Source organism: Epinephelus moara, chromosome 9 (assembly GCF_006386435.1).
Source record: "Epinephelus moara isolate mb chromosome 9, YSFRI_EMoa_1.0, whole genome shotgun sequence".
In the NCBI taxonomy this organism is placed as follows: Eukaryota; Metazoa; Chordata; class Actinopteri; order Perciformes; family Serranidae; genus Epinephelus; species Epinephelus moara.
In genome coordinates, this window is record NC_065514.1 from 21,968,150 (window position 1) to 21,987,055 (window position 18,906).

The 18,906-nt window shown below is 40.6% G+C and overlaps 1 protein-coding gene across 4 annotated transcripts; it reads left to right on the forward strand.

The window, feature by feature from the left end:
* Window positions 1-5: 5 nt before the first annotated feature.
* Window positions 6-16,163, forward strand: traf2b (Tnf receptor-associated factor 2b). Of its 4 annotated transcripts, none has more exons than XM_050052434.1 (11): window positions 6-137; window positions 6,180-6,382; window positions 7,906-7,984; window positions 8,214-8,312; window positions 10,371-10,532; window positions 10,621-10,695; window positions 11,234-11,308; window positions 12,906-13,130; window positions 13,236-13,539; window positions 13,806-13,954; window positions 14,045-16,163. In XM_050052434.1, exons 2-11 carry the CDS (start codon window positions 6,207-6,209, stop codon window positions 14,261-14,263), a joined length of 1,563 nt encoding a protein of 520 aa, XP_049908391.1. In that variant the 5' UTR covers window positions 6-137; window positions 6,180-6,206; the 3' UTR covers window positions 14,264-16,163. The 4 variants fall into 4 exon arrangements, with proteins under 4 accessions (XP_049908391.1, XP_049908390.1, XP_049908392.1 ...); XM_050052433.1 differs by lacking the exon at window positions 6-137 and adding an exon at window positions 456-593; XM_050052435.1 differs by lacking the exon at window positions 6-137 and adding an exon at window positions 4,157-4,547.
* The last annotated feature ends 2,743 nt before the right edge of the window (window positions 16,164-18,906 follow it).

Sequence of the window (18,906 nt, forward strand, 5' to 3'; positions counted from 1 at the left end):
CCTTATCTGTTAAAGTAAACGTACCATAAAAAAAATGTAAACACAGCTAAAGGTTGAGCTGTCCTTCTCATGCAAGAGCGAACAAACGAACAGTTCCGTTTTCTGTCTGTCGACAGAGACGCTATCAAGACGCCAAGGTTAGTTGGCTGAACTGGTGTTTCTGATTGTCAGATAGCTTCGCAGTTTGCTAGCTGAGTCGTTAATTCGTCAAACATACAGTTGTAGGCTGGCCAAACGCCGCCTAACTTAGCATGTAGCTGCCTAAAGTTGTGTAAGTTAGCTAACTTACTCACACGAACCAATAAGCGACGCAATAAGTTAAGTGTTAAGCTACATCGTTGCTGTTATTTAACGTTAGCCAAGTAACTTAACTCCAATGTAAAGAGGAAATAAAGAGGATAATTGTTCAGTAGTATGTAGTCACAACGTAACACACGAAGTAACGTCTGACTAAGCTCTCAATCCCGATACTAAACCAGGCTTCAACTGTGGCTTCTTATTTGATCTGTCACGTCATTGAGGGCGTAGCTACACTGAAATACTAAGGTTGTGTGTTTGCGACTAAAGACGACACGACAACCTTTGCAAGCTGGGTGAGTAAAGATTCAGGTTTGGTTTCAGTGCAGTTTTGCGGAGAGGTTCACGAAGTGTAGATACCTTCAGCAGTCGTGTAAAACAAATACTGACCAAGATCATGGCGAGCAGAGGGCGAGCACACAGGGAGCAGGCAGAGCAGAGGGTGTTTTTCTGGCTTCAGATAGTTGCAGCTAGATCTTGATCAGCTTGAAAGCAGTCAGGGAAGTTGTTTTTGACCATATAAGTAATGGTTGTGGAGACTGAGGGGTAGCTTTGTTGTATTTAACTCTTCAAGGTATTGTTTTGGCTGAGGATGCAGCTATTGCTGATGTTTCTTTCACAAACTTTTCACATTTGTATCTTGAAAGCTAGATTACTGTATGGCTACAATTCAAAAGCCAAGGTCATTATTTTTCACAGCTTTGTCTTAAAAGTTTAGTCATGTTTGTGCTGTGTTTATGGCTGCTTTCATGCCACTGAAGTTCATGTGACTAACAGAGTCTGGTCTGTGAGTCTTTTCAGGATAGTGGAGTGTATGTCAGAAAGTGAACATCTGGTTCCTACATGAGATCAGCCTGGTTTAATGATTGTTTTCACACCTTACCTTCTCAAGGTTTCTGTGGATACATAAACTAAACAAGAGCCTAGGTGTACTCATGTACTCATTAAAGCTAGGTTCATTGTTCACTGACAGGTAGTGTTGAGTTGAGTAATTCACTGTGCCCTTTCTGTTCCACATAGACAGGTTTAATCACATGAAACTTATTACTTACTACATTATGTTGCAATAGAGAGTACTGGATGTGGTGATGTGTCATATAACAGAAAATGATACCAGGGAAACATGGTGTGGTTTTTCAATGATAAGCAGCCTCAGGCTTTTCTAAGAAGTGAAGATTGTAACTTCCCGCCTTAAAACAGGTCTTTCTTTGACATGAAGTAACATAGGGTGGAGGAACATAACTGAATGGTTCGTATCACTGTTCTAGAAAATTCACTGTTAGATAACCAATACTGCTGTTTCATTGCCAGTAACTGGATTCAAGTTTAAGATTAATTTAAAGTATTTATTAAAATATTGTATCAACATTATTAAGTCTTCTTAGAAAGGAAAACAAAATGTCAGAAATAGATAAGACTTTGCCAAAATATTATGTTTCAAATACAGTTAAAATGTTTTGTAATGTCATCTTAGAAGTTGTAATTTTGCTTTATCTTAGCACAAATGCTGAAAAAGAGAAGATGCCAGTCCACAGGAAACTTTTGCAACAGTCTTTTCTTTGTCTCATCATAAATAAATCAGCATTTGGAAAATCACTAAATTCTGACATGTTTCTCCTAAACCCCCTCTAAGGAGAAATAAGGAGCAAAAGAATAAATCAGCAGGAGTTCTTTTGCTGTGCTCATAGGCCTCTCAGAGGTTTCTCAAATTTGAGAACAGATAAAATGCAGAGTTGAGACTTCAGTTTGCTCACTGAGACAAATTTCTGAAATTGTGCAGGCACATTTGTAAGCAAATTACGTTTTCTGTTATCTCAAGAAGTGATTGTTTCTGAAAAGAATTATTATTGCAATGCGAGAGGGGAAAAAGATCATTTTAAGATCTTAAATCAGGCTGAGACGAGAGGAAGGCTATTCCTCAGGAGCTGAATAGGCTAGACAAAGAGGAGATCTGAATATTGAATTTTCCTCCCCTGGGAGGGAGAATAAATGTTTGTTGAAAGGTTGTATACTGTTATTACTAATGTCTGCTGATGTATTATTGGTCATATGTTCCCTTGGGAAAATGTAAGTCTCATGACTTAAGTCTCTCCATTTGTCTTGTGATCATGAGAGTTTAATCATTAGGAAAATGAGATGTGAGGCATGTGTTCCTCCTTTGTAGGTTTCAGTGTTTAAACTTAAATGAGTGTGTGGTGCATAGTAACCTTTTCATTTGCCTAGTTTTGATCCATCAGCCACTTATAATCTCACTTCCTTACACAGAGGTTTCGGGGGAGATTGAGAAAGGGTTTAAATCTTATAAGAATAGGGTTCACCAAAAGAGGATTCAGAAGTTGGCAGGAGAACAAGAGAGATGGGAAAGGCTGCTGGAGACAAGCAGGAAAGACAGACAAACCTGCAGGAAAGAGCTTAGACTGGACTTAAACCCAGGCTGCTGCGGTAAAGACACAGCTATACTTGCTCTACCTGGTGACCTACTGGGGCGGAGTGCTCCAGGATGTGTCCTAACTTTTTTTTTGCCACATCAGCATCAGCACAATGAGTAAGCCTATTGCAGCCTCAACTGTTAAAGTATTACGTGGCTGTCTTTTTACAGAGCCATGTCATTTCAACATCAAGTTTCCCCGTCAGTTTGTGCAGGACAAATACTAAATTGTGTATTTTGTAACCAAAGGCTGATGAAGGCTTACGGGTGAAACGCGTCCCTTGTGTTTTTGCTCTGCTGCCCAGATTAAAAGATCTTTAAAAGGACATTTGTGAGTGCTGGCCTCCTTTGGTATTTTGAAACCAAACAATGCAATACGGGTTGAAAATATGGCATTTACCACCACCTAGTGTAAGCAGATAGCCTTGTTACCCTTTCCCCATTTTAGAAAAATGCAGACACTGAACTTCCTCTTGTGTGTTTTGTACAAACATCAGTGGCATTTTATTGGCACTGAATTTTGATTCATTGGTGAACGGCTTCTTTCAAAGATGTATTGACTCAAAACTAATTCATAGGTGGAGACAGCACTGCTCAAAGCTATTTGGCTTTTGTACTGTTTAGAGTTCAAACCGGATGAACGACATATGAATATTGTCGTTTGAGCTTTAGACTGCTGGTTGTTGCATGCGAAGCTGCAGTCTGCTCATATTCTTTACAACATTTCCTGAGACATTTACATGAACTATATGTTGACAGACTGTACTTGCATGCACACACACACACACACACACACACACACACACACACACACACACACACACACAGTACACCATTTTCTGCAGCTGTGTGTAAAACTAAACCCAGTTAGACGCTTTGAGAGGCAACAAACAGCTGTGTGCATATTTATTATTGGAGTATTTGCTGTGGGTGTGTGGGGATATGTCAGTATTTGATGACATCTGCTGGTTTATGGGAATAACACTCCCTACTCATTTTCCACCCATAAGGGATTTTTCAATGATAAATCATGTGCTACTAACAGTTAAAACACTCATAGAGCAGACATGTCCAAAATAATTTTTTAGCAGCATATAAGTGCAGATTTCTTGTACAAAAGTTCCACCACAATCATGGTACTGCACTTAATGCAGTAGACTGTAGGGGTGAAATTATTGCCACTCCAGGCTTGTCACTACAGGATTTTCGTGAGACTATGATTTAGCATTGTACCGCCACCATTGCAGAGTTTCAAGTTCAGTTCCTGGCAGTGATAGCTCCAGCTTAATCTGATGAACGTTACTGGCATTGGTAGTTATGAAGAAGCGATCATATCTTTGGCTCTGCAGTTGTTTTGTTCTGCGGTTGATGTCACATCAGTAGGCAAGCATGCTTTAAAGTGATAATTTACTGCAAAATCAAAAAGGAAGGAAGCGCGCATTTACTCATGGACGAGAGGCTCGTGCTTGTGACAGCGTAAGATGTAAACATTAATGGCGTCCTCCTCGGCTGAGCTATAATGTTAGCTAGCTCAGTGGTGCTAGGTGAGCTAGCAGTAGATGCAAGCTTCCTTCTGCCCAGTGATACAGTTGGCTGGTGTAGTTCGGTAGAAAGAAAATAGTTCCTACATGAAACTGCCCTGGATTACCTTGAGGAACACAGTCATGTTTTCTGGAAAGAGACATGGCACTTGAACACCACAAGCAGAGCGCCGTCTAGCTCCATTATATTCGAGAGAACGCAGACATCTCTACAGCTGATAACTCCCAACACATGGCAACTCACACCAAAACAATCTAGATAAATAATGCGCGCACTATAGGTAAGAGGAAAAATATGTATTTTTGATTTTGGGTGAATTGACACAGTTCATAGCTTTTGAAGTTTGACAGAGAGGCGGAAAGTCTGGCTTTGCTGCTACTTTTGACCTTGCTGGATTCTATACTGATCTCTTTGGTCCATTGTGCAGCACACAACAGAGTAGACTTTTGTACTGGTTGCGAAACTAAGCATTACTGAAGCAACATACTGTTTATTAAAGGAAAACTTGGAGACCTCACAGATCTCACTCCTGTGGACATTGTGCCCTTCTTGATATGTCCACTAGATGGTACCAATGGAAAGAATATTCAAATTATAAACACGGGCTTTAAATTGTTGCATACAAGATTTAACTTCTTGTAAAGCTCAAATATTGTACAGTTAAAGGTCATTATTATGAATATTGTGACCACACCCTACTTTGATCCATAGTGCATTGTGTTGCACTCCATATATTGTGGGCAAAGCATATAGTAACCACTAGATAGCAGCACAAGTCCAATTATTAGCCCGGTGTAGCTGATTTTTTGATAAAAATCCATCCTTTGGGTAGTAAATGGCAGATTGGTTTCAAAACCAAGTGTAGCATGTGGCTTTCATGACTTAAAGCTGGACACCACTCTCCTGAAGCAACAATTTTTTGGAAGGTTAGAAGTTTTAAAAATACATGTCAGTACTCAAGAGCACATGGTGGTGCTGTAACAAGCAGATTTATGTTTTGACCTGTATCTCCTTGAACTTCACCAAGTGGCGTCCAAGGTGATCTGTTGGCGTTTGCATAATTTTTAATTAACTTGTATCGAGAGTTGTTTGTTGTCTGGGCTAGGATTCCGATTTCCAACTTCGAGTTTGCTTTGAGGGACACGTAGTCAATGGTCAAACTTGTGTTCGTAAGTTTCAGAAAGATAATGAAATGCAGCAGGTTTAAGTAAAGTTGTACTCTTAAGTGAAAATGTCTTCCATTTTCTGATATTGGGAAAGCAGTCTTGGCGTCAGTGTTTTGTCGTTATCATCTCTCCGTCCTCCCACCGTGTCCCAGAGTAACTTATCTGACAAATCCGTCACCATGTATTTTAAAAAGATCTGTATCTCTCTGCTGGTAACGACTCAAACGATTTTGCACGCATCTCATATAGGCTGCACGTATAAGGAAAGCATTTTGGAAGGTTCATAGGTTCATAAGGTTTGCAGCAAAGACATGCTAATGGTAACTCAGCCAATGGAGATACACATTATGCCCAATAACTTTAAACAAAATAGAGATTTGAAGGGGTGAAGAGGTGAATTTCAGTTGCACACAGGTGCCATTGTAGCCTCAACTGTTTTACATCTCTTTGAATTTATGCAAAAACATGCCTTTATCATTTGAAACCACATGGGTTTCACAATGATGAATCAGCCTTGCACTCCCTGTACAATTATTTGCTGCTCATACTGAATGTTTGTACTGCTACTGAATTTCTCATGTGCTGATGCAAACAGTAGGTGTAACTCTGACGTACACACAAGCAATTACAAGTATTTCCGTATTATTTTTACGGGTGTGACAGAGAAAACAAAACTTTGTGACGGCACATTAAGTGCTCTAAACATATCTTTACTGACAGCTGTTATGTGTGGTATTCATTCACAGGCTATAGCATCAGATTGATGGAGAAGAATGGCCCGAATCTCGTTGGACTGCCCCAACTCTTTACCAGGGATCCCCCTCAGTGTGCTGTCAGTGCCCATGGAGAATAAATACAAATGTCAGCAGTGTCTCCAGGTCCTGAGGAAGCCTGTCCAGGCTCAGTGCGGCCACCGCTTCTGTGTACACTGCTTCAAGCAGCTCACCAGGTAGACTGGAGGTCCTCAGACCACCCACAACCGTGTGAAATGCAAACCTGCTTTCTCCCCCTAGTGCTTACCCTCTTATTGGACATGCTTCAGCACATCCTGTGTTATCTTATCTCTTGCCTCTGGGACTTTTTTTGCACCCAAGATCAGTTTCTTTACTCAGACTCATCCCTCACATGACTGGACTCTTTTTTTCTGAAGTCAGTGAATCACAAGGATTTTGCCATGCTGACTCATGCTAAGGTGTCATTGTTTTCTTTACCACTTCTTATCCTGTCACTGACTCATGCATTGTGAATTCATGACAAATACATTAGTGTACCACCTTATGTGTAATGATACTCTGGCAGTATAAGTAACCATAAGGTGACAGTGCGGGAACATAAAGGTTCAGTGTGGAGGATTTAGGGGGACATATTGGCAGAAATGGCAAATAATATAATAAGTATTTTTTCTTTAGTGTATAATCACCTGAAAATAAAAATCGATGTGTCTTCATTACCTTAGAATGAGCTATTTATATCTATAATCACTATGTTGCACCACCATGTTTCTACAGTAGCCCAGAATGGACAAACCAAACAGTGGTTCTAGATAGGGCCATTCACATTTTCAGCATTGGCCACCAAAGTAAGCAATGAGCAGCGTCGGAAAAATCTGTTTTTTTATGTGAAACTGCTTGATTAAGTGTTTTTACCCGTTTAAGTCACCTGGTCTGTTTGTTTTGGAGAGGAAGAGACCTCTGCGGATAATTTGGTTCACGATAAAAACCTCCTGAACATTGAACACTGAAGGAAAAATAACCGGTAGATGTCTCAGCTTTTTGCAATCTGCCATCATCACCACTAGATGCCACTAAATCCCCTTAAATTGTAAGCACTGGACCTTTACATCATTTTAACAACTATACATAAAACCATATATTAAACTAAACCTTTATAACACGTATGTACTGAGTCTCATTTTTGCTAATCTACTAACATTCATACAACAGCACTTTATCTTCACAAGTCATGTGAACGGTCTGAAAACCACATGTGGCTGTGTTGTGTGTGATTTTCGTTACACGCGAAACTCCTTTCACATGCGAAACTACATGCAGAAGTAGTTTCACATGTGCTTACTTTAATTTTTAACCAAAACCAGATGTGAAACTGAGGCGATTTCACTTGACCTGTCTAAACACCACTGCTGCCTCTACACAAGAATTCATCATGCAATATTGAGAATATGACATGTACCTTTTGATTTTCTGTGTGCTGTTCATTTAGTTGTCTTCAATCTTGCAAAGGCTAAATATTTTTTCTTGTGAATTTCCCGCACGTTGTTAAAGTTTACACACTGCAGCATTTGTATATTGCTTACAAGCATCTTTCACTGCTACTGTATTTATTTTATTCATGTAATTGAGCTCATGTCCATACTGGTCAGCCAGCAATGAATCAGCAGGAAGTTGTTGCTGACTGCTGGCGCCAAGCTGCTGTTTTTTTACAATAAAGTCACAAACCTGTTTTGTTTGTCAGTGCCGGGCCAAAGCCTTGTGAAGCCTGTCGCCAAGAGGAGATTTATGAGGAACCTATTTCCATTCTAAATAGCAATGAGGTAAGTTATGAAGTATCTACTTTGTCAGTCAACATTTCTATTTTATGAGGCATCTTCCTTGTAATCTGTATACCATCCCCTTCCCCCCACTCTGATTCAACGGAATAAACAGTACAGTCCGTTGGGAGTTTCCTTCACCACAACCTCACACACAACCTTTTATGTCTGCTTGCTCTTATATTTCCTTCAGTGCTTTGTGAGGTCACTTTGTTCTTTGTTTGCCCACCAGGCTTTTCCAGACAATGCAGCTGGCCGCGAAATAGCAAGTCTGCCTGCCAGGTGTTTGAACCAGGGTTGTGATTGGACAGGCTCAATAAAAGAATATGAGGTGAAGTATAAATATAAATTTCCTTTTGTCAGTGTGGGTGTGCTAACTGCTGTCTTTGTGTGAGTCCCCGTCTGCCTGGCTGTTGACTGTGTACAAGTGTCAGTGTGCTCCACCTAAACCTGTACTGTCAGTATTTCTGTATGTCTCTAAACCATCATCACCCACACAGTGTTTACTTTGTTACACACTATATGCCGCATTCCCGAGTCACATGTACAGCTTTTCCCCCGCAGCTCTCAGCCTCACATTATGGCTGAAACATGTGGTGGGACTGCATGCACTGCAGCAACATTCTAGCAGAGGAGAAACAGGAAGTGAAACTTAGTAGGCTGGAAAGTCCCCACGTTACCCGCTCAGATAACAACAACATTCAGCGGGAAAGTACCAGGATATAAAAGGCCATTCAGCTCGAGATTAGCCTGACAGCTGAAGCAGACTATTACAACATAATGAAACTAGACTCAGGCTGCACCGGTTCACAAGGGAAATACTTAATTTAAACTTACTGTTAGATATAAACCAGGAACAGGTTCAGACAGTAAAATACCTCCTCCGTACAGACTGTGGTTTGTTTAATCATAGAAAAGCCCCGTTAGGATCATAAAAGCTGTCTGTGTTTGTGTTTAAATATCTGTCTCTTTGTTTCAACTGTAAATACCTCTGTGTGAAGGGTGTTTTTTGTTGAGTAAATAGTTGACGTCCTGATGATAATAAGGTGTAAATGATAAGTGCTTTCTGTCTGTTTGTGGCTTAACCATACTGGGTAACTCAATCGAGGTCAGGCTCTACACAGGAAACCTTAAAATGGTTCAGTGGCAGAAATGTTTAAAATGAGAACACTGAGCCGATGCTGGAGATTATTTTTGCATGATTTGCAAATGTGGCTCTGACCCGTTCGCTTGCTGATGTTATAAAGAAACACGCGCTTGCCCTCGGCAACCAAGGTTCAAAGTGCTTTAGTTTGATTGTAGTGTTTAAGAAATGATTAACATGCTGCATGCTACACCCACAATGTTTGTGTGAACATCTGTGGGCTGCCGTCTTAGTCACTGGTGTGTGGAAAGATCCGCTATGTTGTTAGCTAGCCACACACGTCTAAAAGTACCTGGGAAAAATAGACTTAACATGGTGTCAGAGTGGCGCCGTGAGGACAGGGACATGACTGGAAAGCCGTTGAAGATGATTCATATTTGGCCTGATTATTCGGTTTGAGATTTCCTGGTGTAGCAAGTCTGAAAAGTGAACAGTCAAAGCGAAAAACACTCTAGCCTACCTGTGATTCCTGCTCTGTGGCTCCAGCATGGCGATGGCAGTCATTATGAAAGACAATAACTTCCTCGTTGACAAACTCCACCTCACCGGAAGCTCCGCCCGTTGCGTTTCCCGGCATTTTTAAAAAATATATTATTAGATTATTAAGCACATTACAGCTTTAAGTAAAAAACATCCTTTTTCCACGAATTTTTTGTTGCACTTCCACTTTTTTATTTCTCTGCTTCTGTTTTTTCGTACTTCCTTTTTTTGTGGTGAGTCTGCTCATTTTAACCTTTTTTTATTTTATCTTACTTCTGTATATTATTTGTGTTTGCCACACGTCTCGGAACATTACTCCTAATTGGGTCACAGGAAAAACATTATAATAACGTCAATAACTACACAATTATACATATTTAATATCACTCTCTTGATAAAGTAAGTGCAGTTACCTTTCACCTGCTGGTTTATGCTCTGGATATGAGTCAGATGAATGGTGTTTTGTTTTTCCACATTTAACCGTCAGTACTCTGTACAGGTGTGTCTGTATTTGCAATAGTACAGATGATTGATTTTAACAATGATTGACAAGGGCGTGTTTTGTCTTTATATCAAACTGGCAAAAGGTCAGAAGCTTTAACGACATTTTTTAATCATCCACCATGTAAATGACACCCTGTATCTGCACGCAAACACCATAAAACAAAACTGCCTGTCTTTGATATCACTTTTAAAACAATAATGAATACCAGACACATGCAGGCAGTAAAAGAGTCACAATAATAATCTGTCCACTGTCTTTAGGCGCAGCATGAAGGTCGCTGTGAATTTGAGCGGATGCAGTGCGAGGCCTGCAAAGCCTTGATCCTTCGAACGGAGAAGGACAGACATAATGAGAGAGAATGTGAAGCGAGAACGCTCAACTGTAAATACTGCAAGATGACCTTCAACTTTAAAGACATCAAGGTGAGAGATAGAGATTATCTAGTGGCTGGTTGTTTATGTATAAATAAACAAAAAATGGTATCTAATGCTCCTGCATGGTGGTTTACAGGCCCATGATGAGATCTGTCTGAAGTTTCCCTTACAATGCAAAGACTGTGGCAAAAAGAAGATCCCACGAGAAAAGGTTGGAGCTGTTCCACAAATTACCCTTTGACTTTCCATTTTAAATCCTGCGAGGAGTAAAGTGTTTTTTAATTGCTCGTTACGGTAATGCCTGACAATCCTCTCTCTGTACAAAGGCTCTTACATAATATACCCTTAAAATAAAACCATAAAGCAATATTCACTGAATAGACTGATACTGCAAAGAGCATTCACAGCTTAAGCAAACATGCAACACCTGTCTCCAAATGGCCTAAAATCCATGTACAATGCATAAATTTGTATAAAACACAATTAACAGAACATGCAAGTTACAATAAATGTACCATGAAACTAGATCCATGGGAGTTCCACATGTTGATCATCAGTGAAAGTCTTCTTCTTATGGAGGTTTAAGGATATGGTGCCTTTGAATTCCCTGTATGAGCACTAAGTTTCTTTCTGACTAACAATCCTGTACTTCACTTTCACTTTTCTGTTTCAAGCTGATGCAGTGTCGCACAGGAGTTGCTCCACTGACGCTTAACAATGTTGTTCTTTTTTGTGCTCTTGACCTTCAGTTCAATGACCACAGCAAATCATGCACCAAGTCAAAGAGTGCCTGTCCATTCAGTGAAGTGGGCTGTAAATCTGTGGTATGTACCGTATTGTTATCAAATACAGTGATGTCATTGTGTTGTTTTCTTTAGTCTTTAATTTAATCAAGTCCACAAAAATATTGATGCAAATACTTTGTTGAAGGTTGACTTGTTTAAAGGTATTTTAAAGAAAGTTTGACATAAAGGCTGAAATATCGGACGGTCAATTTGAAGCTATAGCCAAGTGACCGTTAGCTTAGCTTAGCATAAGACAGGAATCAGGAAAATATTGCTGGCTCTGCAAAGGCAACAATTTTTTTCTGCCTCCTAAAATGAGAAATAAAAAGAGAGTCCAGTACATGACATGGCATTTCACCAGTGTCAACTTGGACTGGATGACCTGATTAGATTTTGGCGGTCGAAGGTCAAGGTCACTGTGACCTCGCATCTGTGTCATTCTTGTGAACGTGATATATCAAGAAGGCCTTGAGGGAGATTCCTCAAATTGGGCAGCAACATAAACTTGGACATAACATCGAGTTGATCAGATTTTGGTGGTCAAAGGTCACTGTGACCTCACACAACATGTTTTGGCCATAACTCGAGAATTCATACACTAATTATGACACAAATGTCTTCAGAATAAAATGATAAAGTGATGACTGATGACTGGGGAGACATTTGGTCAGATACTGAATTGGTGACACTCATTTTGGGTGTCCATCTTATAACTGTGCTGATTATCAAGATTTCTTGTGCTGCTGGGTTTGAAGATGTGTGTGAACCATTGACATTGTAGAATTTGAAGCGTCTTTTGCAGCAACATCCATATTTAAAGCATTGTTTACTGTCATGGCAACATGAGTCCGGACAGACATGGATATAAACTGCAGCTTGACTGGTTTTGCAGAAGCATACAACCCCAACATGTGGTTGCACGTATTAACTAACAAGATATAACATGTTAGCTTAAGAGATGCTGGCAAGTTGATTTTGCCCCAGGCTAGCCGCGTCCTGTCTTTATGCCAAGCTAAATACCCTCTGGTGTTAGCGTCACATCTAGTGTGATATGAACACATCATTTTCTGCCAAGGTTTATTTTTTTCTCACGAGAGGTTTCTGTTTATTTTTTTGTCCGAGCTGTAGTTGCTGTTTTTAAATGGGCGGGGCTCAATTTGGACAGGGTGATGTCACATTCTTTTTATGCACCAGTGAGGATCTAGGAACATTTGAATCAAATCTGATGACAGCTGAGGGGGTTGTTTGTATATGTTGCCATAGCACTGTTAAACTACACCCATCCTCCCACCCACAGTCCTGATGAAGCAGATTAGAACGTTTTTTTAACTGTTAAACTCTCAGTAAGAAATATTAGTTATTTTTTCCTAAATTGTAATGTTTGTTGTTGCTTATTTCATCTTTAAATGTTCCATGTTATGCTTTCAGGAGATCCTTATAAAAAAATGTTTGTGTATTTACATTAAAAACCAAAAACTGGGTAATATTTCATTATCAAAATCATTTTCCCTCACAAATTCCTATCAGTATTGGTCCACTGTTTACTCCCCTAAACAGTAACAAAATTTATGCCCTGCAGTTTTCAGTTCAGTTAATTACAGTATAGTAGCTCAATAAGATCTGTTGTGTTTCCCAGATAGATAACGGGAAGCTCGGCGACCATGAGCACAGCAGCACCATGGAGCACTTGCGTCTGCTGCTGCCCATGGTGCTGTCCTTGGTTCGGACGCGTGCCGATGCTCCTGGTCAGGGAGAGTGGCAGGAGGACTCTGGTCTGGGCCTGTACAGGGCTCCTGAGGAGGGAGTCACTATGGGGTCTGGAGCTGCAGCCTCTGTGCACTCTGTTGATGTGGACAAAAAGGTGAGTCTCAATGGATTTAATGCTCTTTATTATTAACCACTAATGTTTTTAGGTGTTGAATGAGGACCTAAATGTATTTGTTGCTGGTTTTTTTTTTTTTTACAGGTGAGCGCTTTAGAAAACATTGTGTGCGTCCTGAACCGAGAGGTGGAGCGCAGTTCGGTTACGTTGGAGGCTTTCTCGCATCAGCATCGTTTAGACCAGGAAAAAATCGAAAACCTCTCCAACAAAGTGCGTCAGCTGGAGCGGACGGTCAACATGAGAGACCTGCAGCTGTCTGAAACGGAGCAGCTGGTGCGAGAGCTCCAGTTCTGCACCTATGACGGGATATTTGTGTGGAGGATCTCTGACTTCTCGCGCCGCAGACAGGATGCTGTGGCTGGTCGAGCACCTGCAATGTTCTCACCAGGTAAGATGAAAGACATACTCACCACCTATCATTTCAAAGGTCTTTTGTACATGCGGCGTATGTTATGTCTCAGCTGAAAGGTTACATTTGAATTTGAATGAGCAAAGATCATGTGGTATGCATGATGTGTTGGCGTGTAGTCGAGGGGAATTCCACTTCTCTACACCCTTGTTGTCCTTCAGGGAGTGGACACGTCACTCCTATTCTCACATGACACTGCTGTGGGCTTGGTTCACATTCTGGATTCTTCTTTTTCCATCTCACAGCGTTTTACTCCAGCAAGTACGGCTACAAAATGTGTCTGAGGCTGTACTTGAACGGCGATGGCACGGGTAGAGGAACTCACCTTTCGCTGTTCTTTGTCGTCATGAGGGGAAAGTGTGACGCTCTGCTCAAGTGGCCATTTAGTCAGAAGGTAGCAAAACTTTTTAAATGATCTTTCCACACATCCTGATCCACAATCGCCTCAACGACAGCTCAAAACAAGCTCCTCTTCTTCCCCCAGGTGACTCTGATGCTCTTGGATCAGAACAACAGGGAGCACATCATCGACGCTTTCCGGCCCGACGTCAGCTCCACCTCCTTCCAGCGGCCAATCAGTGAGATGAACATCGCCAGCGGCTGCCCACTCTTCTGTCCTCTGGCCAAACTGGCTGGCAAAAGCCCCTATCTGCGAGATGATACCATTTTCATCAAGGCTATTGTAGACCTCACAGGCTTGTAGGGTGTACTCTGTGGAAGTTACACCAAAGCATGTATACAAAAAAAAACACAGTGAGCAAGTTGAGAATTAATTATAGTGATAATATATCTGTAAGATACTATGATAATATATATATAACAATATATAATATATTATTGCACTATGATATTACACAATATTATATCTGCACTATATGTTAAGAATGTCATCAGGTGTCACATTATCCATCTTTAGTGAAGCTATTAGATTTATAAAAGTGAAGCTATTTCTGCTTAATGTCCTGTGTATTTAAGACTTCAGGCAGTATTTAGATTACTTTAAAATATATTTCAGTATCCAGCTGTCAGCAGGTGTTAAAGAGAAGTGCTTAAAACTGTAAGAGACAGTAGGAGCTTTAGGAGGCCTGTAATCATCGATCATCCTGATGTGACCCTGTTGGCATTCAAATGAAATTATTATTTGCATCAGATACCTTTCTTATGTTATACATATCTACATAAAGTATATATTGTATTAATTATTATACTCCAGACTCTGCTATGTATCATGTGGTCTTTCACATGCAGGTCAAACATTGGCCAACTCCATCAATCCAAAAACAATGTTCTGCTCCCTGACAGAAGTTGAGGTTTCACAGTAATGGTGTACATCAAAACCTTTACCAGATATTTTATAATTCTGCCTTAAAACATACATTTAAACTCCTAACGAATGTGACTTGTGACATTGAAGTGAAGACAGGCATGTGATCCATGGATTCTGATAGTTGTTCAGGTCATTTGAACAGCGCATCACAGTGAAATAAAACATGAACAGAGATAGATGATATAATTTACCTGTTGAAAATTATATTAAAAGTACTCTGTAAAGTCAAACAGTTTAAATTCCGTGACAACTTGGGCACAATGTGTAGCACAAAGTCCTGCTTAAGCTATAAGTAAGTAGAAATCCTCATATTCACTGTGTGTTATTCCATCTCTACAACATATCCACTATCCAGTATTGAAATTATACTTTTTACTGTCATACTTTGGTGTATTTTATGTGTAACATGCTTCTATCAAAATCACCCTTAGTTTTAATGTACTATCAAAATAAACAACATGTTAATTGATGAATGGACCTCGTGTGAAGGCTTTGGTGGTGATTATATGTCTATTGTGTTATTTGAAATGGTTTTTATTAACATAAATAATGTAGTGGTCATCAGAGGTGTGGACTCAAGTCACATGACTTGAATCAACTTCACAAAATCAAAGAGGACATGCAACTTGACTTGGACTTGAACACCAGTGACTCATGACTTCACTTGGACTTGAGGTTAAAAAAGTATGTTACTTAAAAAGTGTGTATTTCCTAAATAAACTAGCATAAATGCTATTTATTTCCAGCAAGTCGACACTTCATACCTCAGATCCACTTTGTGTGAGCCAATTTGACAGCATCCAATCAAGTTACAGTAGAGGACCATGAAGAACAAACGTTAGTGAGCGCGAGTTGGAAAAAAATGTACCAAAGATAATTTCATTTATATACAAAACTACACGGTGGTCAACAAAAGCAAAAACATTGCAGTATGCAAAGCGTGGCAGTTGAAAATTACAAAGGAGAACCAACAACTTCCAATAAACTCACTTTTGTAAATTTAAGTTATGATTTTGTTGTTAAAATGGCGTTACATTTTTTGAAGAGCCTGTTATGACCAGCTTAGGACTTGAAACTCAAAGTTTAGGACTTGGGACTTGCCTGTCTTGACTTGGTACTTGAGTGTAAAGAATTGAGACTTAATTGTGACTTGCAAAACAGTGACTTGGTCCCACCTCTGGTAGTGATTCTATATAAGCAGTAGTTTTAGTTTTTGCTGGAGAAATACTGTGGATTTATTTGGACTTCTGTGATGATAATAAACCACTACCAAATATACTTCACCAATCTTTATTTATGGTTGCCTTTGTCTAATGGGTTTTTGAATGCACATCATCTTATAATTCAGTATGTGATACTATGTTCACTCTACAGTACAAATACAGAGGGAGAAAGATAAGTTGATCAATCATTTAGTTGGGAACCACTTTTTTAGGCCGTGTAACACCAAGTCATTTGATTCATCTTGTACCTGTAGCCAGCAGTATAAATTGCACTAACACAGCTTAGGTATTACAGTACAGATGGGCTTTTTGAAGCTCATCTACAGTACACATTGGTTATGAGAATTGGCGTCACAGGTGGATTTAGGTCAAAAATATCCCAACAAATAGATCATTCTTTTATCTGTTCAAAAATTTCCCCCGTGGGCCACCGTAGGCGATTGCATGTGGTTGTGTGATACTTTCTGATGCTTTCTGCTGCAGTGTAACGTGCTGATAACAACCCAGTCCACGGATGCCCTGCAAAAATCGAACAGTTGCTGATGAAAACAACCACAAACCACTGTGTCACAAAACAGTTTGAGAGGCTGTTTGTTGACCTTGTTTTTGGTGTATGTTTGTTCCTGTTGCTGTTGTGCTGTTGTCACAAATGTGGAAATGATGTGGTGTTCCTTCTCTCATGTTCCAGAAACCCCAAACATTAAATATGAAATACAGAGGGGAACTCCTCTCTGAAAATAGTTGTGTAAGGTCGTCTGTGGTTCTGAAAGGAGTTTTAGAAATTCTGAGTAACTGTGTTGTTTCTTGGAGATGACATATTTGAACAGAAAGTCTGCGTCACAAATTTTAATATGTGGCAACTTGCCAAACAGGGTCTTATGAAAAGATACAATTGGTTGCATTATGGGAAATGTAGGATTCAGTGTTTTTGGATTTTGACTCATACTGGGGACGACCAGTGTGTCAGAATCATTTTGACCATTTTTCTTTTAAAAGGTCCAATGTGTGGGATTTCGGGTGATATACTGGCAAAAAGGAATATAATATACTGTAGTAAGTATGTTTTCTAAAAATAAGAATCGTCATGTTTTTTTTAACCTTAGAATGAGCTGATTATATCTATACTGCTCAAAAAAATGAAGGGAACACTTAATCGTCACACTATAACACCAAGTCAGTTAAACTTCAGGGACATCAATGTGTCCATTTCAGAAGCACAAGTGATTGTGAATCAGTTTCACCTGCTTTGGTGCAAATGAAAGTGACAACAAGTGCAATGGAGAGGCAAAAGCAAGACAACCCCCAAAAGGGGAATGGTTTTACATGTGTCCACAGACAGTTGCTCTTTCCTTATCCTTCCTGGCTGATTCTTCACTAATTTTGTGTTCTGCTAGTGTCCTTGTCACTACTGGTAGCATGAGGCGGTATCTGCGGCCCAATCAGGTTGCACAGGTAGTCCAGCTCCATACGGGCAGACGCAAGAAGGTTTGCTTAGTCTCCTGGCACAGTCTTGAGCATGGAGGAGATACCTAGAGACCGCCTGTTACATGAGGAGAGCTGGACAGGGCCGTAGAAGGGCATCAACCCAACAGCAGGACCGGTATCTGCTCCTCTGTCTGAGGAAGAACAGGAGGAGCACTACCAGAGCCCTACAAAATGACCTCCAGCAGGCCATGCGTGTGCATGTTTCTGACTAATCTGTCAGAAACAGATTCCATGAGGGTGGCATGAGGGCCTGACGTCCTCTAGCCCAGCACTGTGCAGCTCGATTGGCATTCGCCAGAGAACACCAAAGCTGGCAGGTCCACCACTGGTGCCTCGTTCTCTTCACAGATGAGAGCAGGTTCACACTGAGCACATGACAGACGTGAAAGAGTCTGGAGAGGCTGTGGTGAACGTTAGGCTGCCTGTAACATCATCCAGTGTGACTGGTTTGGCGGCGGGCCAGTGATGGTCTGGGGAGGTATAGACCTCCATGTCATAGCCAACAGTACCCTGACTGCTGTTAGGTACCAGGATGAAATCCTCAGGATGACCTTGGTGCACCGGGCCCTGGGTTCGTCCTGGTGCAGGACAATGCCCAGCCTCATGTGGCCAAAGTGTGTAGGCAGTTCCCAGATGATGAAGGGACTGACGCCATTGACTGGCCCTCTCGTTCTCCTGACCTAAATCCAACTGAGCAACTATGGGACGTTATGTATTGGTGCATCCAACGCCACCAAGTACCACCACAGACTGTCCAGGAGCTCTCTGATGCCCTGATCCAGGTCTGGGACTAGATCCCCCAGGACACCATCCGCCGACTCATCAGGATCACGCCCAGATGTAGTGAGGAGTGCATACAGGAATGCGGGGGCCTACACACTACTGAGTCACATCATGAGTCGCCGCGAAGAAACTCACACAAGTTGCAGCCTGTGATTTCAATTTTTTACTTTTATCATCGCTGTGATTTTGAATCCAGCCCTCAGTGGGTTGATGATTTTGGTTTCCACTGACCACTGTTACATCATTTTGTTACCCAACAAATTATACATACATACATCAGTAAAGATTTTCAACTTGAATAGTTCGTTCATCAAGATCTGATGTGTGATTTAAAGGAATACTCCAACGATTTGGGAGTTATGCCCTTTCTCTATCATTTTCATACTGAGAAAACATGATCGATATCTTTTTTATGTCTGTATGTACAGTGGCTGGGTCTCAGCGGTTAGCATTGCGGCTTAACTTAGCGAATACAATTGAAGTCTATAGGGGGTCAGTAGCCTACTCAGTAAAAGTGAACAAATAAAC